The sequence below is a fragment of the Lissotriton vulgaris genome, chromosome 4_1, assembly GCF_964263255.1.
Source record: "Lissotriton vulgaris chromosome 4_1, aLisVul1.2, whole genome shotgun sequence".
Lineage (NCBI taxonomy): Eukaryota > Metazoa > Chordata > Amphibia > Caudata > Salamandridae > Lissotriton > Lissotriton vulgaris.
In genome coordinates this window covers 547,673,520-547,696,113 of record NC_141691.1, presented here as the reverse complement: position 1 = coordinate 547,696,113, position 22,594 = coordinate 547,673,520, and the positions used below count along the sequence as shown (strand labels likewise).

At 46.4% G+C, this 22,594-nt stretch overlaps 1 protein-coding gene across 1 annotated transcript in view; it reads left to right on the top strand.

Moving 5' to 3' along the window:
- The window catches only part of FBXL2 (F-box and leucine rich repeat protein 2), a 433,116-nt gene that overhangs the window by 359,348 nt on the left and 51,174 nt on the right, over nucleotides 1–22,594 (top strand). The window contains exons 12-13 of the mRNA XM_086966812.1: nucleotides 3,880–3,924; nucleotides 5,964–6,020. Of these exons, the coding sequence (XP_086822938.1) occupies nucleotides 3,880–3,924; nucleotides 5,964–6,020 (102 nt within the window). The remainder of the gene's footprint in view (nucleotides 1–3,879; nucleotides 3,925–5,963; nucleotides 6,021–22,594) is intronic.

The window sequence follows — 22,594 nt, the reverse complement described above, 5'->3', positions numbered from 1 at the left end:
ATGAGAACAGAATCCAGCAAAGTAACGAAAAGGCAGGCCTAAATTGAGTTTGGTTCATGAAATACAGAATATAAAATAATGGAAATATACATGTGTGAGAGAGGTGGAGCACAGTCTTCTGGGTGGGTGGTGGAACTTGAGGTGGGGGTTGATGAGGGTGGGTCCTTGGTTGTGAATGGCTTTTTGTGTGTTGCATTGCAGCTTGAATATGCATTCCTTCTGTGTAGGGAGTCAGTGGGGTTATTGGAGGTGCAGTGTGATGTGGGTTTGTCGTGGGAGGTTGAGGACGAGTTTGGCTGCAGCGTTTTGTATGGTCTGAAGTCTCTGTAGAAGATATACAGCGATTCTTGCATAGAGAGAGTTGCCGAATTCCAGTCGGCTGATGTTGAGGGCCTGTGTCATGGTGCACCTTGTCTACAGAGGGAGCCATTTGAAGATTTTCCGTAGCATGCACAGTGTGTGGGAGCATGCAGAGGATACAACATTCACCTGTGCTTTCATGGTGAGCTTGCTGTTTAGGATGATGCAGAGGTTTCTCGCCTGGTGGGGTGGAAGAGGGCTCAATGTGCGATGGCTTCCAGGAGTCTTTCCCGGGGTCGGTGTAAATCCTGAAGAGCAGCACGTCAGTTTTGTCAGTGTTGAGCATCAGGCAGTTGTTCTTTATCCAGTCGGCAATGCTTTCCATGCATCTATGGAAGTTGATTCAGATGGTGGTTGGGTCATCGGAGAGGGAGAGGATGTGTTGAGTGTCATTTGCATAGGATATGATGTTGAGTCTGTGTGCTCTGACGATGTTGGCGAGGGGGGTCATGTAGGTGTTGAAGGAGTACGGCTGAAGGATGAGCCCTGGGGAGCACTGCAGAGGCTGTTCTTGGGTTCAGAGGTGTAGGGCGGAAGTTGATTCTCTGTGTTCTTCCCGTGAGGAAAGAGGAGATCCACATGAGTGTCCTCTTGAATGGCGATATGGTGTAGTGGCATACTGTGTTGAATATTGCAGAAAGATCAAGATGGATCAGTGCTGCTGTTTCTCCCCATTCGAAGAGGACTCTTGTGACAGGGTGATGTTGTTTTCTCTGGATGAGGGATTGGAGACCTCTTTGATGCTGTAGTTGTTTGCTGTGGTTGGAGATGGGATCAATGCGTGCAGCTAGAGCATTCTTTTCCTCTCCCTCAGCTGACTGTGGTAGAGGTTGAGAAAATTCTTGCAGGCTACCCTGTTAGTGGTGTCTTTGCTGGTGCCCCATTTCCTTTCCCATTGTTTGTTGCCACACTTTGCTGTCCTGAGTTCTTGGGTTAACCAGCTGGCCTGTTCGGAAGATTTTCTGTCTGTTGTTTTTGTTTCAGAACGTTTTATTGGCATTTATAGGGAAAAAAGAAACACAGCATAATATTTAGTGCAACAATATGCAGACATTTCAAGGCAATACAGGAGGAATAAGAGCAAGAGTCCATGGGCCACATATCCTCCCAAGGAGTGCTAGCATAGAGGGCCTAGGAACTCCGATGACAACGCTTTCCATATTCCTATCTATCATATTGTTGGCAAAAGACAGCGTCTGCTGTACAAGTCTCTAGTGCTAGCATCGTAGAGTACCAATTGTCTAGCACGTTCGAACATTTTAGCACTCTTTCTCCATAAAACATGCCTGTACTGTGTTAAGATATCATTATTATACCCATGAGCTGTAAATCATGAACAATGAAAAAAACAAAACAAAACGAAGACACAACCATATGCAGGGATCCAGGATGGGAAAAGGATAGTGGGGAAGGAGGGGTTAATGTGGCGAGGGGGATTTGTGGTGTCTTGCTATATTTTCCAAGTCGTTTCACACCGCTGGTAAGCACTACTCTAGCCATACCAGATATTATATCTGATGACATGCGGGGATGGTCGAGGGCGTGCGCATTAATCAGCTCATCAGAAACGGAGATGTCTACATCTTGGAGAGTGCATGGGGGTGCTGTGCTGAGTGATTAGTCAGTGGAATTCCAAAAGCCCTCCGGATCACTGGGACGTACTGCATCATCAAAAAGCTGTAGGGCTCGGAGTCTTGGTGGTTGCAGTCTTGCATTTTCCAGTCGTCCCAGGTGATCCACCAGCGGTTTCCACAGCTTTGTGAATTTGACGTCCCGAAGCTGTAGGCGCGCCATGAGCAACTCCATTGCCCCTGTGTGCCATAGGCGAGTGAACCATACATTTATGAAGGGTGTTTCTGTTTTCTTCCAAAATAGGGTAATCGTCTGTTTCGCGGTCACTGGCCTAAGGCCCAGAATGATAGTGAGTGGACTTTCAGATAGTGGGTACCCTAGCACCCATTTAATATGGCCGAGGACTTCTTTCCAGTAGGTAGTCAGGAGAGGGCATGACCACCAAATGTGTATAAAATCCCCAACCGCTTGTGCACAGTGACAACACAGGGGAGACGCGTTGGGAAACATCTTTTGAAGTCGAGATGGAGTTTAATACCACTGAGTCATCACCTTGTAAGTGGATTCCTGCTGGGGGATGCTATGAAAAGTTTTTGGTGTCTGTTGTTTTTGATGGGGGTGATGGGGTCTGCGCTGTTGGTGATCCAGGTTTTGAGGTTCTTGATTCGCTCATCCAGGTTGGTGGCGGCTGCTGGGTTGAAGCAGTGGAGCACTTCCATCAATTGAGTCTGTCACTTTGCTCCAACTGTGGTGGGGGGCGCTGGGCATCAGTGGGGTCTGGAGATGTTGAAGTGGACGATTGAGTGCTTGGTCCGGGTGATTTTGATTACATGGCTGTACTTCACACGGTTGCTGGAGGTGAAGATCTGGTCGAGTGTATGTCCTGCAAAATGAGAGGGGTCGCTGACAAGTTGGGATACTCAAAGGTTGTTTATACTGTCAAGGGGCCTGGAGGTGTTGGTGTTGTTCAGATCATCGGGTTGGAAGTTTAAGTCATCAAGTAGGATGTAGTCGGAGTCCAGAGCGAGTGATGTGACAACATGTACAATGGAGTGCAGAAGCTTCGACGCCATTTTGGGGGTTTGGATAGGTGAGGATGCCCTGATTGTTCATGTGCCATCTGTGAGGAGCTTGAAGTTGAAGTGTTACATGTGGGTGGTTCTGTTTTCCATGTTTGTGGTGCACTGAAATGTCTCTTTGTGAATGATGGATATTCCTCCTCCTGGTTTGTTGGGGCGGTCCTGCTGGGTGATTTTGTATCCATCAGGTTTTGCCGTGGCAATGTCCAGCACAGATGCTGCTTTTAGCCAGGTTTTGGTGAGGAAGATGATGTCGGGTGTGAGGATGTCGATGAGGTCCCAGAGTTTGGTGGTGTTTTTACACATTGAGTGCGTGTTGAGTATACATTGGAGCTGGTGGTCCGGTTCGGGTACGGCGTGGCGGGTGATCAGTGTGGTGTTCGTCGGAGTGATGGAGTACATGGTGGTACAGCTGGTGTAGAAGGTGCAGCTGGTGCAGGAGAATGGTCCTCCCGTTGAGTGCAGTGACACACGCAGCAACTCTTGTTTGGTCGGCCGACATCAGGGCATGTAGGATCGATCACATAACCTCCATTCAACCTCAAGTTACTTATTCTACTCATGCAGTTGTGTTTTATAGAAGCCTCTACTCACGCAGTTAGGGAATTTTTCTAGCTTCAGTCTAACTATTAGTTAAATTACGTTTTATGACTCAAAATGCCATTCTGCAGGTGCTCTGTTGTATAAGGATAGTAAGTGCTCTAAAGTTTTCTTTTATGTGGTGCTTCAAGCCTTCATTGCATTTAGGTGTGCAATATTTATATGGCATTTAAGGGACCTTGTTTGCTTTCTTAACATTTGTTAATACTTTTAGAAATTAGATTACGGATGGACTATTAAAAATTTCCCTCATTTTGTCTTCTTTCAGAATTGCCATGAGCTTGAAAAGATGGATCTAGAAGAGTGCATTCTGGTGAGACTTAACATGCTCTTTACCAGCTGTCAGAAAAAAATATTATGCGTAGTAAAAACTATGTTAGCTACATTTAGCTCAGGCATTCTGCATTTGTGCATAGGTTATTTGTAAGTGTAGATTATCTTTTACAAAATTGACTACACAAGCAGTTTGTGAAGTATATTTACATTTAGGCAACCATTTCAGCAAAGAATGTTCCCACAAGGATGCATTTTACCTGTGTTCCCTAAATTCCATTGGAAGAGTCATTGTATTCCTAGGCCCATCAAAATTCAAAGTTATTCCTTTTCACACTGAAATCAATCAGAATCTCTGTGTGAACAAACTGGGCTAAAACTTGTGAAAATTGTTGTGGAAATATCGATTTCCGAATGTTACTCTCTCGAAAGTGTGATTCCTGTTTTTTCCCCCACACTAGAAATTATCTAAGACCCTTGTAATAGTGTTTTACATACTATATGTACCAGAGTTATGACTGTTTACGTGATGTCTTTTGAAATGTGTAATGTGTGGAATGTTTTCCAATGCGAACTCAATCAAAATACTGCACATTGTCATTTTTCTTATTTGAATGTGTAGGTTTCTTTGGGCACTATTTACCGCAATGATACCACAGTCCTTCCTACAGTCTAGTATTCAAAGGTCGCAAGCATTTGAATTTTATTGCACCATCACAATAATACTTTTTAGTGGGTCCTGTTGGTTGTTAGATTTGAGTGATTGAATGGGCCTTTATTAACTTTTATTGTAGTTTGTGCCACTCTGGACAAGTCGCTTTTCTGGAAGCAAAAGAATCTGTATTGCACATCAGAAAATATTTGGTGCTGTAAAATAAATAGCTCCCATGCGGAAAACATCTTGATTATAGTTCCAATGGTAACCAGCATATTTTTAGTGGTTCATTAATCCCTGTAAATATTGCAATGCTTTATTTCAATGTTAGTCTCAGGTGAACATAACTGGTATTAATCCAATAATATGAATTTACAACATTGCACTTTGTTCGAGTGCTTGTTAATGTTATCAACCTGTTTACAGCTAATATATATAACGTATGTGTTTACTTAACCTTGTTTCTGCGTATTAAGAAATATTGTACAGCAAAGTTGTCAAACCAACCATAATTTTTCATTCACATACAATTGATCTCAAATAAATTATAGTTTCTTACATTGTAGTATCTACATATACAACAATATAATTTCAGCCCTCATTATCATACATTTACGTCCTGCCGAGGAAGAGGTGCTGTTTTGGCCCTGCACGAGGGTAATTACAGCAAGTGGACATGTCTCTTAGCCTGGGCAGATGTTACAATGGTATGTGTCGACCATGCATGCCTGGCTATATTTTGACCTAAGTGGTCTGTCAGATTTCTGGGGAGAAATATCTCTTGGTGGAAAGGGTCTATGTGGTGTTTGACATGTGGAATGATCCACTGAGTCCTCCTTTCTATGGGTGCATTACATCCGCATAACATGCTGGAGTGCAAGTGGAAGACTCGTCATGTTGCTCATACACACTGCAGTAGATTAAACCAGAAAAGGGATGATACAATATGGGGTGGTGTGTTGTCTGTCACCGATGACTTTAATGCAGATTCGGCATTAGTAGCTTGCGGTGACAGGAGCAAGTCTGGTTCACATTATAATGCCTACATGCAAATTTGGCTTTGTCTGCATGCCTACAGTGATTGGCCTGGGCTTCAGAAGGCAGAATATTAACAACAGTGGGAGTATCCGCCTAACACTACAACACTTTCCATAATGGGTGGTAGCTGCTGCAATGTGGTGGCCAAAGCTGCTGACACGAGCTACCACTTTGTTGTCTATGGATTGTCTTTGTGTTATGTAGTAAGTATGCCATATGCTGATGCTCCCAGGGCAGCATTTGTCCCCGAAACTGCCATAAATACCAGATAATGATATGCAGCATTACTTAGTAATCAAACCTCATAATTTTGAATGTGAAAAAAAGAGTCTTTTTTTTTAAATTACTTACCTTTAATATTGTTTTTCCTTTTCATCTCTAAATAGATAACAGATAATACATTGATCCAGTTTTCCATACAATGTCCTAAACTACAGGCCTTGGTAAGTTGACTATGTTTCGTTTGGGTTGTGAACTAATAAAACCATTTATTTTATACCTCATGAGTGATAAACATGAACTGGTTCACTGTCTCTCTACCTATAGCCTCCTACTATGTTGTATGTATTGCAGATGTCATTGTATGCATGGCAGAAATAATATCAATTTGTGTTTAAAATAACTTTCTTCCCAAAGGGTGGGTCATTATTTGGCCCTGTATTTGTGTAATTTGTCAATTTCTGATAGTTGAGCTTTTAATGAAAACATGACTATACTTTTCATTTTGGTCAGAAAGAAAAAACAATGAATTGTAAAGGTAAACTCACTTTTACATCATGAAAATTGCATGCTGTAAATGATATGAATAAATGAATGAATTCTTTATTTGTGTGGTTACTTAAAACCATTACAATATGAAAAAAACACAGCATTTTAAAATGACAGAATTAGTATCTAGAAGTCTAAAATCCAGCAATCGAAAAAAAAACAAGTCTAGAAGCACGACAATTGTTAACATTTTTCTTTTGCAGTCTTGGATAAAAACAATCCGGTGATAAAAAGGTGGCCGGGCCGCATCCGGGCTAGTGCCTAACTGACGGCCTGGGGGAAGTGTCCATCAGTTTGTACGGGTATAATTTGCCAAACTTGGCCATATGCTTCACTGTGTCCAACATATAAAGTCGATGGACTGCTTTCTTTGCAGTGCGAGTGCCCAGTTGAAGTAGAATGGGCCTGAGATATATTCTGCGGGCTAGGCGCAGAGTAGGGCAACAGAGTAAAATATTGGCCAAAGACTCACGTTTGTATTTACAGAGACAGCACTCCGCAATAACTGACCTTACTGTCCCAGTTGGATATAGTTCTTTAAGGGGGAGAGGATGTAATCTGGCTGCTAAGATCCTATGTAGTGCTTGTCTCCCCACTGCCTGGGTAAGGTGAAGTTTGAGGTTGTGCAGTGTGTGGGGGAGACTTTGAGACTCGTGGAAGCCTCTTGCTACCAAGGATTCCATATCCAAAGTGCGGGAGCGTAGACGTACTTGCTTTTTTATTGTACTTGTAATAGTGGCATATTTGATTATGCTGGGGTCCCAGTTCTCTGTTGCAAGCTGCAGGAGGTCTTTGGCAGAAGTGAAACCGGCAAACCAAGGATTCTCGGGTTCTTGGAAGATGCTTTTTATAGCAGCCTTCATGGAGTTCTCCGGTGCCGCTGTTGTTAGATAAAAGTATTTACTCAATGTCGCCATCTCTTCCAGTTTTTGTTGGTTAAGGTCAAATTCCAGACAAATTAGGTTGGTACTGGTGCAGGCCGGTAGGCGAAATAGCTTTTTGTAGGCTGTGCAGTGTATTTTTTCTAGATCTTTCCCAAATTTCCCTGGAAATGCCTGTTGCGCATAATTGAGAGATGGTAGGATTTTTGCCCTCAGTACTCTTTGGATAGCCGTTGTTGTTGGACTATCTAGGGTTGCGTGTAATTTGTAGAGGGCATAGGTGATATTTTCCCCTTTCTGCTGCAGTTTATGGTGGTGGACCCCTGGTCGGCCCGTTTCGAGAAGCCGAACCCCCAGATAGTTAAAATGTTGTATACAGTCCAAAGTCAACTGACCCAGCCTCCACTTAGCCACTTTTTTTTCGGATAGTGGCGAAAATCACTATTTTGGACTTTGTTGGGTTGGCGACCAGCTTATTTTTGACGTTGTAGACCGCAAGGAAAGTAAGTGCTTTTTATAAGCCAATTTTGGTGTAATCTAAGAGTACCGGGTCGTCAGCGTATTAGATCAGTTGGATCTTGGTGCGCCCAATCCTGGGGGTGGCTAGTGTGGCTCCTTTAGCGGCTTGGGCCATGCCAGCTGTGTATAAATTAAAACGCATCGGGCCAGGAGACAGCCTTGCTTTAGCCCCCGATCCGTGGCGATTTTCTCTGTGGCAAACTCGCTCGAGAGTTTGACACTTACCCAGGTTTGTGAATACAGCAATCTGATTGCTTGTAGTAAAGGCGGCCTGATGTTCCAGCATGCCAACTTCTGCCAGAGGATGGTGCGATCTACCCAGACGAAGGCTGCAGAGTAATCAATAAAGCAAGCGAAAAGAGGCAGGGTTTGGTAGGCCACCGCTTGTTGGGCTAAATATGACAAGGCGATTATATCGTCCTTGGTGGAGCCCCCAGGTCTGAACCCGGTTTGAAAGAAGGGCAAAAGGACTTCAGTGCCAGCCCAGTCTGCAAGTTCCGCCAGAAGAGTGCTTGCGTAAGCCTTGCCTTCAATGTCCAACGGGGCGATCATGCGGCACTTTTTAGGGTCGGTTTTAAGTCCTTTCTTGTATATTGGGTGCAGCAGCGACCCCCTCCAGGAATCTGGAACATCCCCCAGGAGCCTGCATTTGGCATATAACTGGGCCAAGTTTCCATCCAAAAGTCTGTGTCTGCCCTAAAAAGTGAGCCAGGCTGGCCATTGGGGCCCGGTGTCCCATTGTGTCGAATCGTTTTTAGAGTTGTATATACTAGACTTTTGCCTGGAAGAACTGTATCATCCAACGTTATGGGCGGTGTGGCTATGGTGTTGCCAGTTCTCTCCCCTGGTGTTGTGGGACTCTTTGGAGGAGTTATGTTTGAGTCGTCCGTGTACAGAGTTTTCACATGCAAAAATAACAGTAGATGGACAGAATGAAGAAAAATGTCATACATTCCCCCCAGTACAGAGATCTGGGCCTAAATCCATCGTTTTGTTTGCACTCCACACCACCCCAGTTCAGACATGGCCATATGCAAATCAGCCTTGACCCTGTGCCTCATGGGAACAGTCGAGCCCGAACTGCCAAGCCATGTCTTAACTGGACCGGAATCAATCATCCTAGGACCGGTTTCTGGCTATCAGCCGTCTTCTGCCAGGATAGCTTGACTCCAGTGGTGTGGAGAGCATGGGACTCACGTCTTAGCATACCCATCCCACTAGGGGTAACAAATGCAAAAACAACAGTAGATGGACAGAATGCAGAACAATGTCATACATTCACCCAAGTACAGAGATCTGGGCCTAAATCCATCGTTTTTTTGCACTCCACACCACCCTAGTTCAGACATGGCCATATGCAAATCAGCCTTGACCCTGTGCCTCATGGGAACAGTCCAGCCCGAACTGCCAAGTCATGTGTTTACTGGACTGGAATCAAGCATCCTAGGACCGGTTTCTGGCTATCAGCCGTCTTCAGCCAGGATAGCTTGACTCCAGTGGTGTGGAGAGCATGGGACGGTCTGAGCATACCCATCCCACTCGGGGTAACAAATGCAAAAACAATGGTGGAGTGCAAAAAAACGATGATTTAGGCCCAGATCTCTGTACTGGGGTGAATGTATGACATTGTTCTACATTCTGTCCATCAACTGTGGTTTTTGCATTTGTCACCCCGAGTGGGATGGGTATGCTCAGACGTGAGTCCCATGCTCTCCACACCACTGGAGTCAAGCTATCCTGGCTGAAGACGGCTGATAACCAGAAACCGGTCCTAGGATCCTTGATTCCGGTCCAGGAAAGACATGGCTTGGCAGTTTGGGCTGGACTGTTTCCATGAGGCACAGAGTCAAGGCTGATTTGCATATGGCCATGTCTGAACTGGGGTGGTATGGAGTGCAAAAAAACGATGGATTTACGCCCAAATCTCAGTACCGGGGTGAATGTATGACATTGTTCTGCATTCTGTCCATCAACTGTGGTTTATGCAGTGTTCACATGGGCTACCCAAGTGCCCAGGTCAAGTGGGTTCTCGCTGTTAGTGGCCCCGTGGGATAATTTGTTTAGATATCTCCAGAATTCTTGGGGTTTACAGGGTGCCAGCAGCTCAAAGATCTTCAGCCATTTTGCCTCTGTGCATTCACGTCTTGCGACCCAAACCTGTTTTGAATGGCTTTTTGCGGCTACTTTGAGTTGCATTTTGGCAAACTCTGATCCAGTTTTCTGATAAGCTCTGCGTTTGGCGTTTAATTGTTTGGCGCTTTCTTTGATCACTGAGACAAGTCCTAGGGTGTGTGATGGGTCTGTGGGGGTTCTGTATGTGGTGCTCCCCCGAAGCAGCGAGGCTAGTTCGTAGGCGGAATTGTCCCATTCGTCTACGGTGCCCTTATTGTTAAGACTGGTTTGCCAGCCTGTCCACATTTGGTTCCAAGAGTCAAACTTCTTAATTGCCATCGGCCCCCATTTAATTCTTCTGAGGAGTTTATGCTGTTTTTCCCCGTTGGAAGCCCCAATACAGCGTAGAAAATGGCAAATGTCTGCTGTGATGTTTAACTGAACCATTAAGGCAGCATGGTCACTTTCGCTCCGTGGGTGCACAGTGTAGTTTAACATGAGTTTTTGTAGTCTCTCACTTATTAAGATATAATCTATTGTGGTCTGATTATTGTAAGTAGGTGCTATGGATGCCCAGAGGTTGTTCCTTATAGATAGAGAATGCGTTGTTGCCAAATTGTATGCCTGCATGAGGGCGTTGAAAATACCTGTAGTCCCAGAGTTATGGTTTTGCGATGCGTTGTCCCCTATTTTGTGCGTCTTGAAGTTCCCAAGAATGATGGTTTCCATAGATGCAAACTGTAGAAGAAACTTTCTATCTGAGTTATCAGAGCTGAGTAAGTTTGTCCTTGGGGCCCGGCCTTTGAGGATTGTAGTAGACGTTGATTAGGAGTATTAATAGTGGGCCATCAACCGTATTAAGGCCTTTTAGGGTGCCAGCCGGAAAGATAATCGAAGAGGTCTTTATTTCTGTGAAGTGTACTTTCAGCGAGTGCTTAATGTATATGGAAATCCCACCTGCTGTAAATGATCTTTTATTCCCTAGTGCTAGATATTTCCCTGTTTTCACAATTCTACATGCATCTTGTTCGAATAAATACCCAAGGCAGGCATATGTGTATTTTTTAGGGATATTTTCTTAAAATATATTTAGCCTCTCTCATAGAAATGTCTTTCGATGATGTTCTCCTGTTTTGTGATAAAACTAATTCTGCCTTGGAACATTGCAAAGAAAGTATAGCCACATGTTAAGTTAAAAGGCTTTGTAAAGTATGCTCCTGCCAGATGGCGTCATGGCGCTAGTGTCCTGAAAAACTTGAGACAACAGTGATAAGTTAAGGCTCAATTTACTTTGGGGTCCAACCTATCGATCAGCTTCCTTAAAAGTTTAAGAAATTCAGAGGCTACTGCAGGGGACTGGTGAATAGGCAGCTTCAGTCTTCTCAGCCACTGCTGCAATCGCCCCTGTCGTTACAAGGTTGGGACATGGCACTGGCAGGTAACGTGCAGGCCTACATGAGCAGGGAGGCAGCATCCAGTAAATATTTTCTCCCAGGGTGACAATCCGTCCGAATCAGTAAGAATCTCAGGGGAACACCTGTCCAATCTGTTGCAATAGGTGCCATATCAAGGACCCAGCAAGAGGGTCTTGGACTAAGATATTGGGAGGGTTGCTGATGTTGCTATTTCTTTGTGCCAAAGAAGGATGTAGGCCTATGGCCCATCAAAGATCTTCGTCTTCTGAATGCCTTCCTGCAGAAGGAAAAATTCAAAATACACATGTTGGCCCAAATCCTGTATACCCTGGTCCTGAGCAACTTGATAGTGTTTAAATTTTAAAGGAGACTGCACATAATCTGCAGTGGTGGAAAGGGGCATACCCCTCTTCCTTCCCCACCTAGAGGTACTGGTGTTGATTGATGCATCACTGCTGGGTAAGGGAGGTCATCAAGGAGCGGAGGTGGAGATCAGAGGACTCTAATCTCATATGAAAATCCGGCACCATACCAATCTGTTGGAGCTATAGGCTATTTGTCTGCCACTGAAGGCCTTCTAAACTTTCATCAAAGGAAGGCTATTACTGAATCTCATGGGGAACACCACCTCCATGTGGCACGGAAATTATCATGGCAAAGTGCACTTCTGGGTAGTGTACCAGTTGGCTTGGAACCCCCGGAGTTGGATGGAGCATCAAGATATTTTCTTGGTTGTGAACCACTTGGTGGGCATCCTTGAATGCCAGGGCAGATGAGCTCAGCCGATGGCAGTTGGTTGATCATGAATAACATCTACATCTTCAGGTACCGCAGGACATCTTCCGAAAGTAGGGAAAGCCCTGGCTAGATGTTTTTGCAAACGTCAAGCATGCGCAGTGTCATAAGTTTTTTTGCGTTGGAGTTTCCAAGAAAATACTCACTAGGAGATGTATTCTTGATGGAATAGAACACTAAAATGCTGTACTCTTTCTCGCCCCTCCTCCCCCTCCCCCAGGTTCTGAAAAAGATATGAAACAACTGTGCATAAGTCATCCTAGTGGCTTCAGATTGTGCCAGGGGTGTGTTGTACCCGGAACGACTTGATATGAAATTCTGCCTGCTGAATAGACTACCATATCAGGAGCATGTTCTGTTACTGCAGTCTTTCAACTGACTGTGATTAAACTCCACCCCCATGAGTGGAGATTGAGTTGCAGCAGTTCAGTGCGTTCAGAATGGTGGATGTCATTCTTAGTGCCAGGCGCACTTCCACCAAGTCTGTTTTTACTGGGCACTGGGACAAATTTGTGGCCTGGTGTGGAGTCCACAAGACAAATAGTTTACAAGCCTGACTGTTGGATGTTGTATTGTTCGTTTTGTGACCCAGAAAAGTCATGTAGTGGGCCCTCCTGGAGGTTATTTGTCACTCTTTTTACCTTTCTTGCATTTGTTTTATCAACCGTACTTGTTTAATTTTCCTATGGAGATGCTGTTGTTAAAGTTTTGATACACATAGTCACTCACAAATCGTTTGTGATGCCCCAGTCCTTAACTTGGTCTTGACATTTGTCATATGTACACCCTTGTGCCTGGATTGACTGAAAACTAAAAATGTGTCTTTTTTGCGATTTACTAGAGTACAGGGTTTGGCAGCTCCAATCTCATACAGTATAGTGAAGGCCAGGAATGTGCTCTCTTCTTAGATATGTGATGCTGAAGCCATTAAGCTCAGTCTTATTTGGTTAATTCTGCTAAAATATTTGACTTTGTTCTATCTTGAGTGATTGATATATTCTACTGCAGTAGGATTGTCAAATTTTGTTTTTGTTTTTCCCTGTTCAAAATATTTATTGTCACATTAGTACAGTGAACACAGCTTGGCGCCTACAACCATTGGGGCTGGCAGCATTTTAAAGCATCTTCAGGCTCGTATAACACAGCCGTTTTGCTGACATCCCTGAAGCCCAGCGGCGGTTCAGCCCTACTAACATTTGAGGATCAACATAACATGCAATTTAATAGTTGCTCTGAGTCACTGCCACTGTAACTAACTTATCACCTCAGCAACATCATAGTAACCCCCCCTTACCCTGTCCCCCTGATATTTCAAATGTGTTTCTGATGTTACCTGCCCGCCCATCCAATCTCCATACGTGCGCTGTAAACTTCCTGTATATGTCAGTGTATAGTCCTCTGTCGTCACAGTTAGCTGGATCAGTCTGGCCATTCCCCCCAATTGGCGCATTTTTAAATAGCATTCTGTAGGTCTTCACACCCGGATTCCGGCCACCTAGCAAACTGCTCCCATATATCTACCGGCCTAGATCTTACTGGCATTAGTTCCCAATAATTCGTCAGCTGATCTCTGCAGTACGTGGCTGCATGCAGCCATCTCGCTATCGTGGGGGGGGGGGCGGTACTTCTTCCAGTACATAGCCACCTGCCGTTTTGCCAGCAACATCTGTGTTAATTTTCGCAAGCTTTTTGGTGTTTTCGCTACATAGCCCATCAATGCAATCAATGGGGTGAGGTGTAATTGTGTCTGTTATATCTCCAATGTGCCTGCCCACCTCCTCCCAAAAATGCGCAATCAGCACGCAGATCCAGGCTAGATGGAGGAACGTAGCCTCCGGCACCCCACATCTCCAGCATCTCCTTTCAGCCTGCAAACCCATTCAGTGTAGCTGTATCAGTGTTCTGTATATCCTGTTTAAAAACTTGAAGTGTATAAGTCGCAACCTGTAATTTGGTGATAGATTTTCTAGCTGCGAGCAACAAAATTGCCACTGTTTGTCGGTTATAGTGGTCTCCGTGTCAGCCTCCCACTGCACTTTAGATGTACTCGTAGTGATAGGGGATGAATTCTGGGTGGTACTATATATACGGGTTATCAATTTGCGAGGAGATGCATTTGATAGTACGTCTTCTAGTGCTCCAAGAGTGAGGGGCGCCCGCGGAAAGCTATCATACCTTGCTCTACATGCCGCCCTTAGTTGGTAATATAACAGCATGTCTGATGCCGACTGTTGTTTCCACATCTGTTGTAGCTCAAGAAATGTATCATCTGGATATAGGCCCCCCCCTTCGTCAAGTCATGTGCCTTTGCTCTCAGTGTGGTGGCACTGTCCATTAACGGCTCCAATAGTGGGTTGCCAGGGGCGTGCCTTCACCGCAAACCACAATGGCCGCTTGCTAGGGTCTCTCCTGAGCCCTCCACCTCTACCCCATAAATCCGCCACACATATGCGTTCTAATTGTGCCAATCTGCGTGTCGGAAATCACGCAGTCCTAACGCCACAACTCTGTGCCGCAACGGACATTGTGAGCCGAAAATATCCGCTCTGCAGTCAAGAGGCCTGGCAAGCAGTGGAGCCAGGGCCTCGAGTGGAGGATCCTGCTGCCCAGAGTGTCGGGGTTGTCGGCGTGCCCCCTCCCCCACCTCTGATGCTCTACTTACCACCTGAGTGGCATCTTGCTTTCCGTCCGGTGGTGAGTGTCCTGCCAAGGGGGCCTGACCCATACAACGACTGCTGCGCCTTGGCCACCAGGGTGCTCGTCGGCGGTGGAGATCTGCGACGGAGGAGCCGCCTGTGCTGTGAGCAGCCTTGCTCCTTCTGCGACCCAAACTGGCGCTGCTCGTGACCGGCGCTGCCTAAGTGGAGCCGCATGCTATCCGAGGACACTCTGGTGGCGCCCCATGGACCCTGAAGCCCAACCATTGCCGGCGTTGCGGACCTTCGCCCTTCCCCCGCCTGGAGCTTCTGAATACTGTGTCGAGCGGTGTGGCCCCCCCCCGGGACTGATTGTACGGAGGTGAGCGACTTGGGTGCCCCCCCCCCTGCCTCATTGTCTTTGTTTTTCCAAGCTGCGGGGGGGGCGCCTCACGCTGCCTCCCTCCTTTTGTTTCAGCTCCTCTGGCTTTTCACCTGTATAGCGGTGCCGGACCGGAGGGGCGTCGGGAGCCCTGGTTCTTCTGAGCTCTGACCTACGGCCTTCTAAGCCACCTGCGCTGGGCCTGCTCCTCAGGGGCCATTGCGACGTGCACGGGCAGTGGGCAGTGGGCAACAGCGAGGGGCAGCTTAAAGACACGCAAATTGTGCCCACCGGCCCGCATCCAGCACACGAAGCACCTGCCCTGAAGTGACTCTCCAACCACTTGCCTTGCTGGCTGCTGCGGACGGGCAGCTTTCGCCCAATACCCCGCCGGGCGGTGCCTCATTGACACCATGTGCGACACCCCTCGCCATGTCCAATACAAAGAGCTTGAGGACCTCTCAACAGAGTAGACTTGACCGTTACACCTGTCCGAAGGCTGACTTACTTGACAAAAGGGGAGCAAGCAACAAACAGCCTAACAGCACAGAACAAGACCCATCGGAACCCACAATGCAATATTTAATGGCTGCGATTACTGGGGTTCCACATCTATCGACGCCCTATCTTCTGAAGTGACGCTGATTAGGGCGGACCTCGCCAAGAATAGGGAAAAGGTTTTAACAGCTGGAAATCACCACTGCCAGTCTAGTGGATGACACATCGCAAAGACAAGATGGACGACTATGAAGGGAGACTACGGCGCAATAACATCCACGTCCTTGGATTGCCGGAGAATGCAGAGGGACCTGATCACAACCAAGCTGCAGCCGAAAGGCCTGTCCATACTGTTTGTGGTCGAAAGGGCGTACAGGGTCCCCGGGGGTTGCCCGAGACCAGGTGCCCCGCCACGTCCCATCCTGGCCAGATTATTGAACTATAGAGAGAGAGACACCATCCTTATTTATTTATTTATTTTATTTTGAAAGTTTTATATAGCGCGAACAAGATCTTTGCAGATAACAGAGCGCTTAACATAGGCAAGGGGTAAGAGGTAGGGTGGGTACACGATGGAGCATAGTTAGGAAGGTAGGTCATCAATGCAGGTAATACAATTAGGAGGGAGTATGAACAATCGGGTAAGGTCGATAATACAGGTAAAAACACATGTGCAAATGGATAAAACAAGAGTAGAGATCGACGCAGAGTCTTAAAAGATCAAAAGTAGTAGTTCAAGTGTATTTAGCCATGAGGATACCTTTAACTTCTTGCTTAAAAAGAAAAGTGGAGGAGATGAGCCTGGTTTCAGGAGGGAGTGAGTTCCAGATCCTAGGCGCCTCTCCTGAGAAGGAGCGTTTGTAAGTTCTTTCCTTCCGGAACCTTCGAGGCTTCAGCAGAAGATTCTTTGTGCTTCTGGTTGTTCTGGAGCCGCCGGAAATTGTCAGCTTCTGAGTGAGGTAGCCAGGTGAGTTCAGGTGAATAGCCTTGTGCGTCAAGCAGGCAATTTTCAGATGTATTCTGGCTTCAAAAGGCAACCAGTTCAGGGATTTAAAGTCAGGGGAGATATGTGAGTGTTTTTTTGATCCAGTGATGAGTCTCGCTGCCGCGTTTAGTGAAGCTCTTAGGGGTGCAGTTGTAGTTAGGGGGAGACCGCAGAGGGCGATGCTGCCGTAGTCTATGCGAGGGATGATTAGTGCTTGTACTGCAGTTTGGAAGTCTTTGGCTGGGAGGAAGGGTTTAAGTTTCCTCAAGGTATTTATTTGGAAGTTTGCTCCCTTAGTTGCCTTGCTGATATGCTGCTGCATGTTGAGATTGGTGCCAAGTGTTATGCCTAAAGATTTTGCTGAGTCCACGATGCGCGGTTGTACATTGAGTGCAGTTAGGTGTTTAAGCCAGGTTTGAGTGGTAGAAATTTTCGTGGGAGGTGAGATCAGAAGGAACTCAGTTTTCATAGCATTGAGTTTGAGGTGGTTATCAGCCAGCCAGGATTGGGTGCTTCTGATCGTTGAGTTCAGTCGCATGATGTCTTTGGGGGATTGTAGTCTGAGATATAGTTGAGTGTCATCGGCGTACATGTGAAAGTGTACATTGGATGCTTGTAGCAAGGTGGTGAGAGGTTCCATAACTAGGTTGAACAAAGTAGGGGATAGGCAGGATCCTTGAGGGACACCTAACGATACAGGTACTGGGGAGGACATCAAGTTGTTGCTCTTGAATTTCTGAGACCTGTTTTGTAGAAAGGAGGTGAACCACTGAAGAACAGTCCCAGAAAGACCCATTCTTGTTTTTAAGAGTTCGAGTAAGTTCTCATGTTTCACAGTGTCGAATGCTGAAGAGAGATCAAGAAGGATGAGGAGGCAGGTATCATTGTGATCTAAAATTTGGAGGGCATCGTCAATTATGTGAGTCATAGCCGTTTCGGTACTGTGCCCTGCTCGGAAGCCTGATTGATGAGGGTTGAGGAGATCAAACTGTTCTATGTGCTTTGTCAGTTGTAGTTGAACGCATTTTTCCAACAGTTTGGCGAGAGTGGGAATGTTGGTAATATGACGGTAGTTGTTTAGATCAGTGGGGTCTGCTGTTGGTTTCTTTAGTAAAGGTGTAACTTGTCCAACTTTGAGGGAGTCAGGGAGGGTTCCATGTTGAAGTGAGCCATTGATAATTTTAGTCCAGAGTGGGAGGAGCAAAGGGGTGAAGTCTTTTACAGCGTTAGCAGGAAGAGGGTCATTGAGGTGATTGGATGGTTTCAGGGTGCTGAGTAGACTGTCAATTTCTTCATCAGAGTACGTGTCAAAGGATGACCATGTCGCATTGTTTTTTGGTTCATTAGGTGTTATGCAGTGATGTTTGGAGTAGAGGCTTGAGTCAATGAGGAGATTGCTCCTTATTTTGTCAGTTTTTTGTTTAAAGAAAGCAGAGAAATCTTCACAGGAAGGTGCATTGCCCATAGTGTCGACTGCTTGGGGTTGTTCCTTGGATTGAGATCGAATTAGCTCGAACAGTTTCCTTGGACGGTTTTTTGCTTAGTCGAGCTGGAGTGTGAAGAAGTCTGACTTTGAGCGTTTTATTTTCCTGAAGTATGCGTTTCTCTTTTTCTTCAGAGTTTTTAGGTGCAGTGCCGAGGGAACAGATCTCCAGGTGCGCTCTGCCATTCGCATGGCCCGTCTGTCTTCATTGAGACTCCTGTCGTACCAGGGGTTGGAGATCTTGGTGGAGTCTCTTTTCAGTTGCATCGGTGCAGCCTCATTGATTATTGAGGTCATAGCATTGAGATAGTGGTCTGTTAAGTACTGAACGTCAGTGACGCCGGTAGGGGGAAGTAGGAGATTGCAGCTGTTAGGGGGTAGAGAGTTTGGATTGAGTTTCTTCAAGTCTCTTATGCAAACTTTGGGCTTGGAGGATTGGACCGGGATGCGTTTAACTTTTTCATTGATGAAGAATGTGACAGTATGGTGATCTGACCAGTCACAGGGTTGGATAGAATCAAGTTGAATAGTGCCTTCTTTGGAGATGATAAGGTCGAGGATAGAGCCTTTGTCATGGGTCGGGCTGTTGCAAATTTGGGTCAGACGGCCAGGGTCGCCCCGACGATACAGCTAGACAACTCAGACATCACCTTCTTCCCTGACTTTACCCTTGCGGTACAGATGCGCCGGCGCTCCTTCCTTGATGTTAAAAGTCGGCTGTGAGAAAAAGGTCTCAAATACGCTATGCTTTTCCCTGCCCATCTGCGTGTGGAGATTGATGGATAAACAAGGTTTTTTGACTTGCCAGAAGTTGCTTCTGACTGACTAAACACCCTGAAACCATCACCGGAATGAAGCACTAGCGGTCAAGACAGTGCAAAATTTCATTTGATCAGTCTGTAATTGACAGTCCTGGGCTCCTCCTTCAGCTCCGAGAGTTGGACCCCGTCTATATTGTCATCAGTAGGTGAATCCGACCTGAGCCCCTGTTCATCTCAGTAGCTTCCGCGCTACAATTGGTTATTTTAATGTCATAATGCACCGACAATTCATGACGGTAGGGGCGGAGGGCATGGAGGGCATGGAACAAAATATACACTCTGATGTTACCCTGGAAGCCTTCCGCTCATTACGCCTATGTCAAGATGAATACCTGGCCCTGGTTACAGACCGTGCACAACTATTGGGGCAAGACAAGATGGGCCGCATCTATGACTGGGGAGACAAAGCCGGGAAATTAATCGCCTGGCTTGAAAAAAGGGACCAGGCCAGTAGACTTGTCCCAGAACTTAGAGAGACTGACGGATCTTCTATCACAGACCCCCAAGACATAGTGAACCACTTTGCAGCTCACTTTCATACAGTTTACAGCTTGGTAGCGCCATACACGGTGTCAGACTCTTCTGCCCTTATCAGGGACATCTCACTTCCAACACTCTCGGACACCGACCGAACATTCCTCAACAGTGCCCTCACTGCTGACGAAATCGCACTGGCGATACTGTCACTCCAGCCAGGCAAGACCCTTGGCCCAATTGGAATTCTGATTGAGCTGTAGAAACTCCGCCCCGATAAATTAGCCCCATATCCTAAACTCATGTATGAAGACAGCCTAGACAAGGGGGTGCTACCCCTTGATCAAATAATCGGCACAATAGTCACAATTCACAGTCGGAAAGCCAAAGACAGACTGTGCCTCCTATCGCCCCATATCCCTTCTCAATGCAGAGCCCAAAATTCTTGCTAAAATACTAGCCAATAGACTAGTCAAAGTTATTGGGGAATTCGTACATCCTGACCAATCAGGCTTCATGTCACGCAGGAATACTGCTCTGAACCTGCGTAGACTGCATGGCGTTCTGGGTAGAACGTCTACCATATGTGATGATGCGATCATAGCCTCCTTAGATGCCACTATGTTATTTGACACGCTTGAGTGGTCTTATCTTTTTGCAGTACTTGAAAAAATGGGTTTTGGGCGGTTTTCTGTCAATCGGTGCGTCTGTTATATAGCAGACCCATGGCTCAGATAGTTGTCAATATTAAAAAATCCGAACCATTCAAACTCAGCCATGGTACCCGTCAGGGGTGTCCACTCTCTCCATTGCTGTTTGCTCTGGCCATTGAACCCTTTGAAGCCTGGGTCCGCAAAGATGTAATGATCAGAGGGATGAGGTGGTCGGAGGACTGGGAAGACAGCATTTCCTTGTATACAGATGATATCCTTATTTATCTTACCTCCCCCAAGCGATCCCTCATCGCAGTCTTTGATGTACTAGCTACCTTTGGCAGATACTCCGGATTCCATGTGAATTGGCAGAAGTCTCTCCTTTATGTTTTGTATGGGAGCTCTCCCCCACTACCCCGGGGCTGCCCCATACCTATAGCTTCAGAAGGATTCAAATACCTAGGCATATTTTTTTCCCTCGACCCATCGGTCAGATATACCCGTAACCTTGTTCCCCCACTGCAGAGACTTAAAAGCAACATCATGCATTGGAGGGCGCTGCCGCTTTCTCTTCTTGGCAAGGTGGCCCTCTTCAAAATGATGTCCTTGCCCCGCTTCTTATATGTTCAACAGTACTCTGCCGACCCTGTCCCAAACACGTATTTCAAAGAAATCGAAGGGCTTCAGCGAGACCTGTCATGGGGTGGTAGACCGCCCATCGCCTTACATAAACTCATGCTTAGTTGGTATGATGGAGGTATCGGTCTACCTGACATTAAGAAGTACTACTGGGCGGCACATCTGACGGCCATTAACCATTGCACATACGGCCGCCCGGATAACCCGGGCTTTCAAATGGACCTCTGGCTCCTTCCGAATGGGACTTTTGCCCGTGCACTGTATTCTAAACCAGGAAGGTTCCACCTCACTGGCCCTACCGCACTCACTGTCAAAATCTGGCATGCTGCAACCAGATCCCTAGGTTGGAACGACAGAATGACCCTCACCACTCCCTTGTGGGACTCGCAGACACTAGGGGACTTGAGAAAATCCAAGGGTTTCGATAAATGGGACCTGATCGGCATTTCCCATATCAGAGACTTGTGGAACTCTGAGGGCGTGAAGACATTTCCCGCGCTACAAGATCAATACTCCCTTGCGAACTTGGAGCACTTTCGTTACCTTCAAATCCGACATGCAATACAGACGTCACTGCAGGAATACTACTCTCCCAGAAAGCTCCCCATTAGAGGATAGACTGTTAGACAGGCACTTACCTGAAAGGGCCATTTCCCTCACTTACCGTAAACTGGTCAACAACATGGATGACCCCCTGCTGGTACTGCCTGAGAGGATGACTGAGGATGGGTTTGAACTTGATGACTAAACTTGGAGGACGGCAGTTTCCTCCTCTATCCCTTGCTATCCCGGCACGACTCCGCTTCATACAATTAAAGATCCTCCATAGGGTCTATATGACAGGCCCTAAACTAGTACACATGGGTGGGCTGACGGATGGCTCATGTAGGCGGGGATGTCCCCAGGCAGGCACATTTATACATGTTCTCTGGCACTGTGATCTGATCCAGGAATACTGGTGTGTCATTCACTCAATCATGAGCGTTACATTGGGGGTTGAGATCAAGCCAGAAGCGCCCAGGTGCCTTCTCAATATCTGGGAACCAACTGACCTCAACGCACACGCAACACAATGGGTCACTCTCGCCTGCATGATTGCTAAGAGGAACATAGCACAACTCTGGGGTGCTGCCCACGTGCCCACAGTTACTGATTGGGAAAAAGATCTTGATTGGAGTATGTTATGAGAAAAGACTGTCTATGTGGCCCGGGGCTGCCCTCGGAAGTGGTCCAAGGTATGGGCCCCCTGGAATGCATATCATGGTGATATTTGTGCTCCTCCCCTTGAATTGAATAGCGAAGATCCCCCCTCCCCGTGACTTCCTCTGAAATTATGATACTGTGATCTTGGACTTCTTTTCTGTAAACTGCTGTATTCTATAATGCATCGTTGTGGTAATGTACCTTGATGTCGAGATTGTTTAATAAAAAGAATTATTTAACCCCTTCGATGCTCATGACGAGCTCAGCTCAGCTCGTCATGCAGTACACTGCTCGTGTGCTCATGGCGAGCTGAGCTCGCCATGAAAAATGGGAATAAATGAGAGCCAGCACAGAGGGGGAATTGCTGCAGCACTGATGGTGTTAAGAAAAATAGTGGGTTGCTCCCAGCAGCATTGATGGTCCATAAAGTTCGCTATAACCTGCCCTTTTAGCTATGTTTCTTCAGGCCCATCTCGTTGTTTCTACAGTGTTAATTTCATCATGTGGCCTCTTGTATGGCTGGTATACCATCGTGTTCAGCAGGGTAGGCGCAACTCTGTCGAGTTCTATCACTACATGTGTTTTGGTAGGACGTTGCCGAAAATGTAGGTATTGTGCCTGTGCGCTATATGCATTAAGCTCAAAGTCCGGTGCCGCCAGACCCCCCTGAGCAGATGACAATGTTCCACGATACCCTGGGTTGTCTACCTGCCCAGATTAACTCGATGATATTGGTACGCAGCCTTTAAAAAA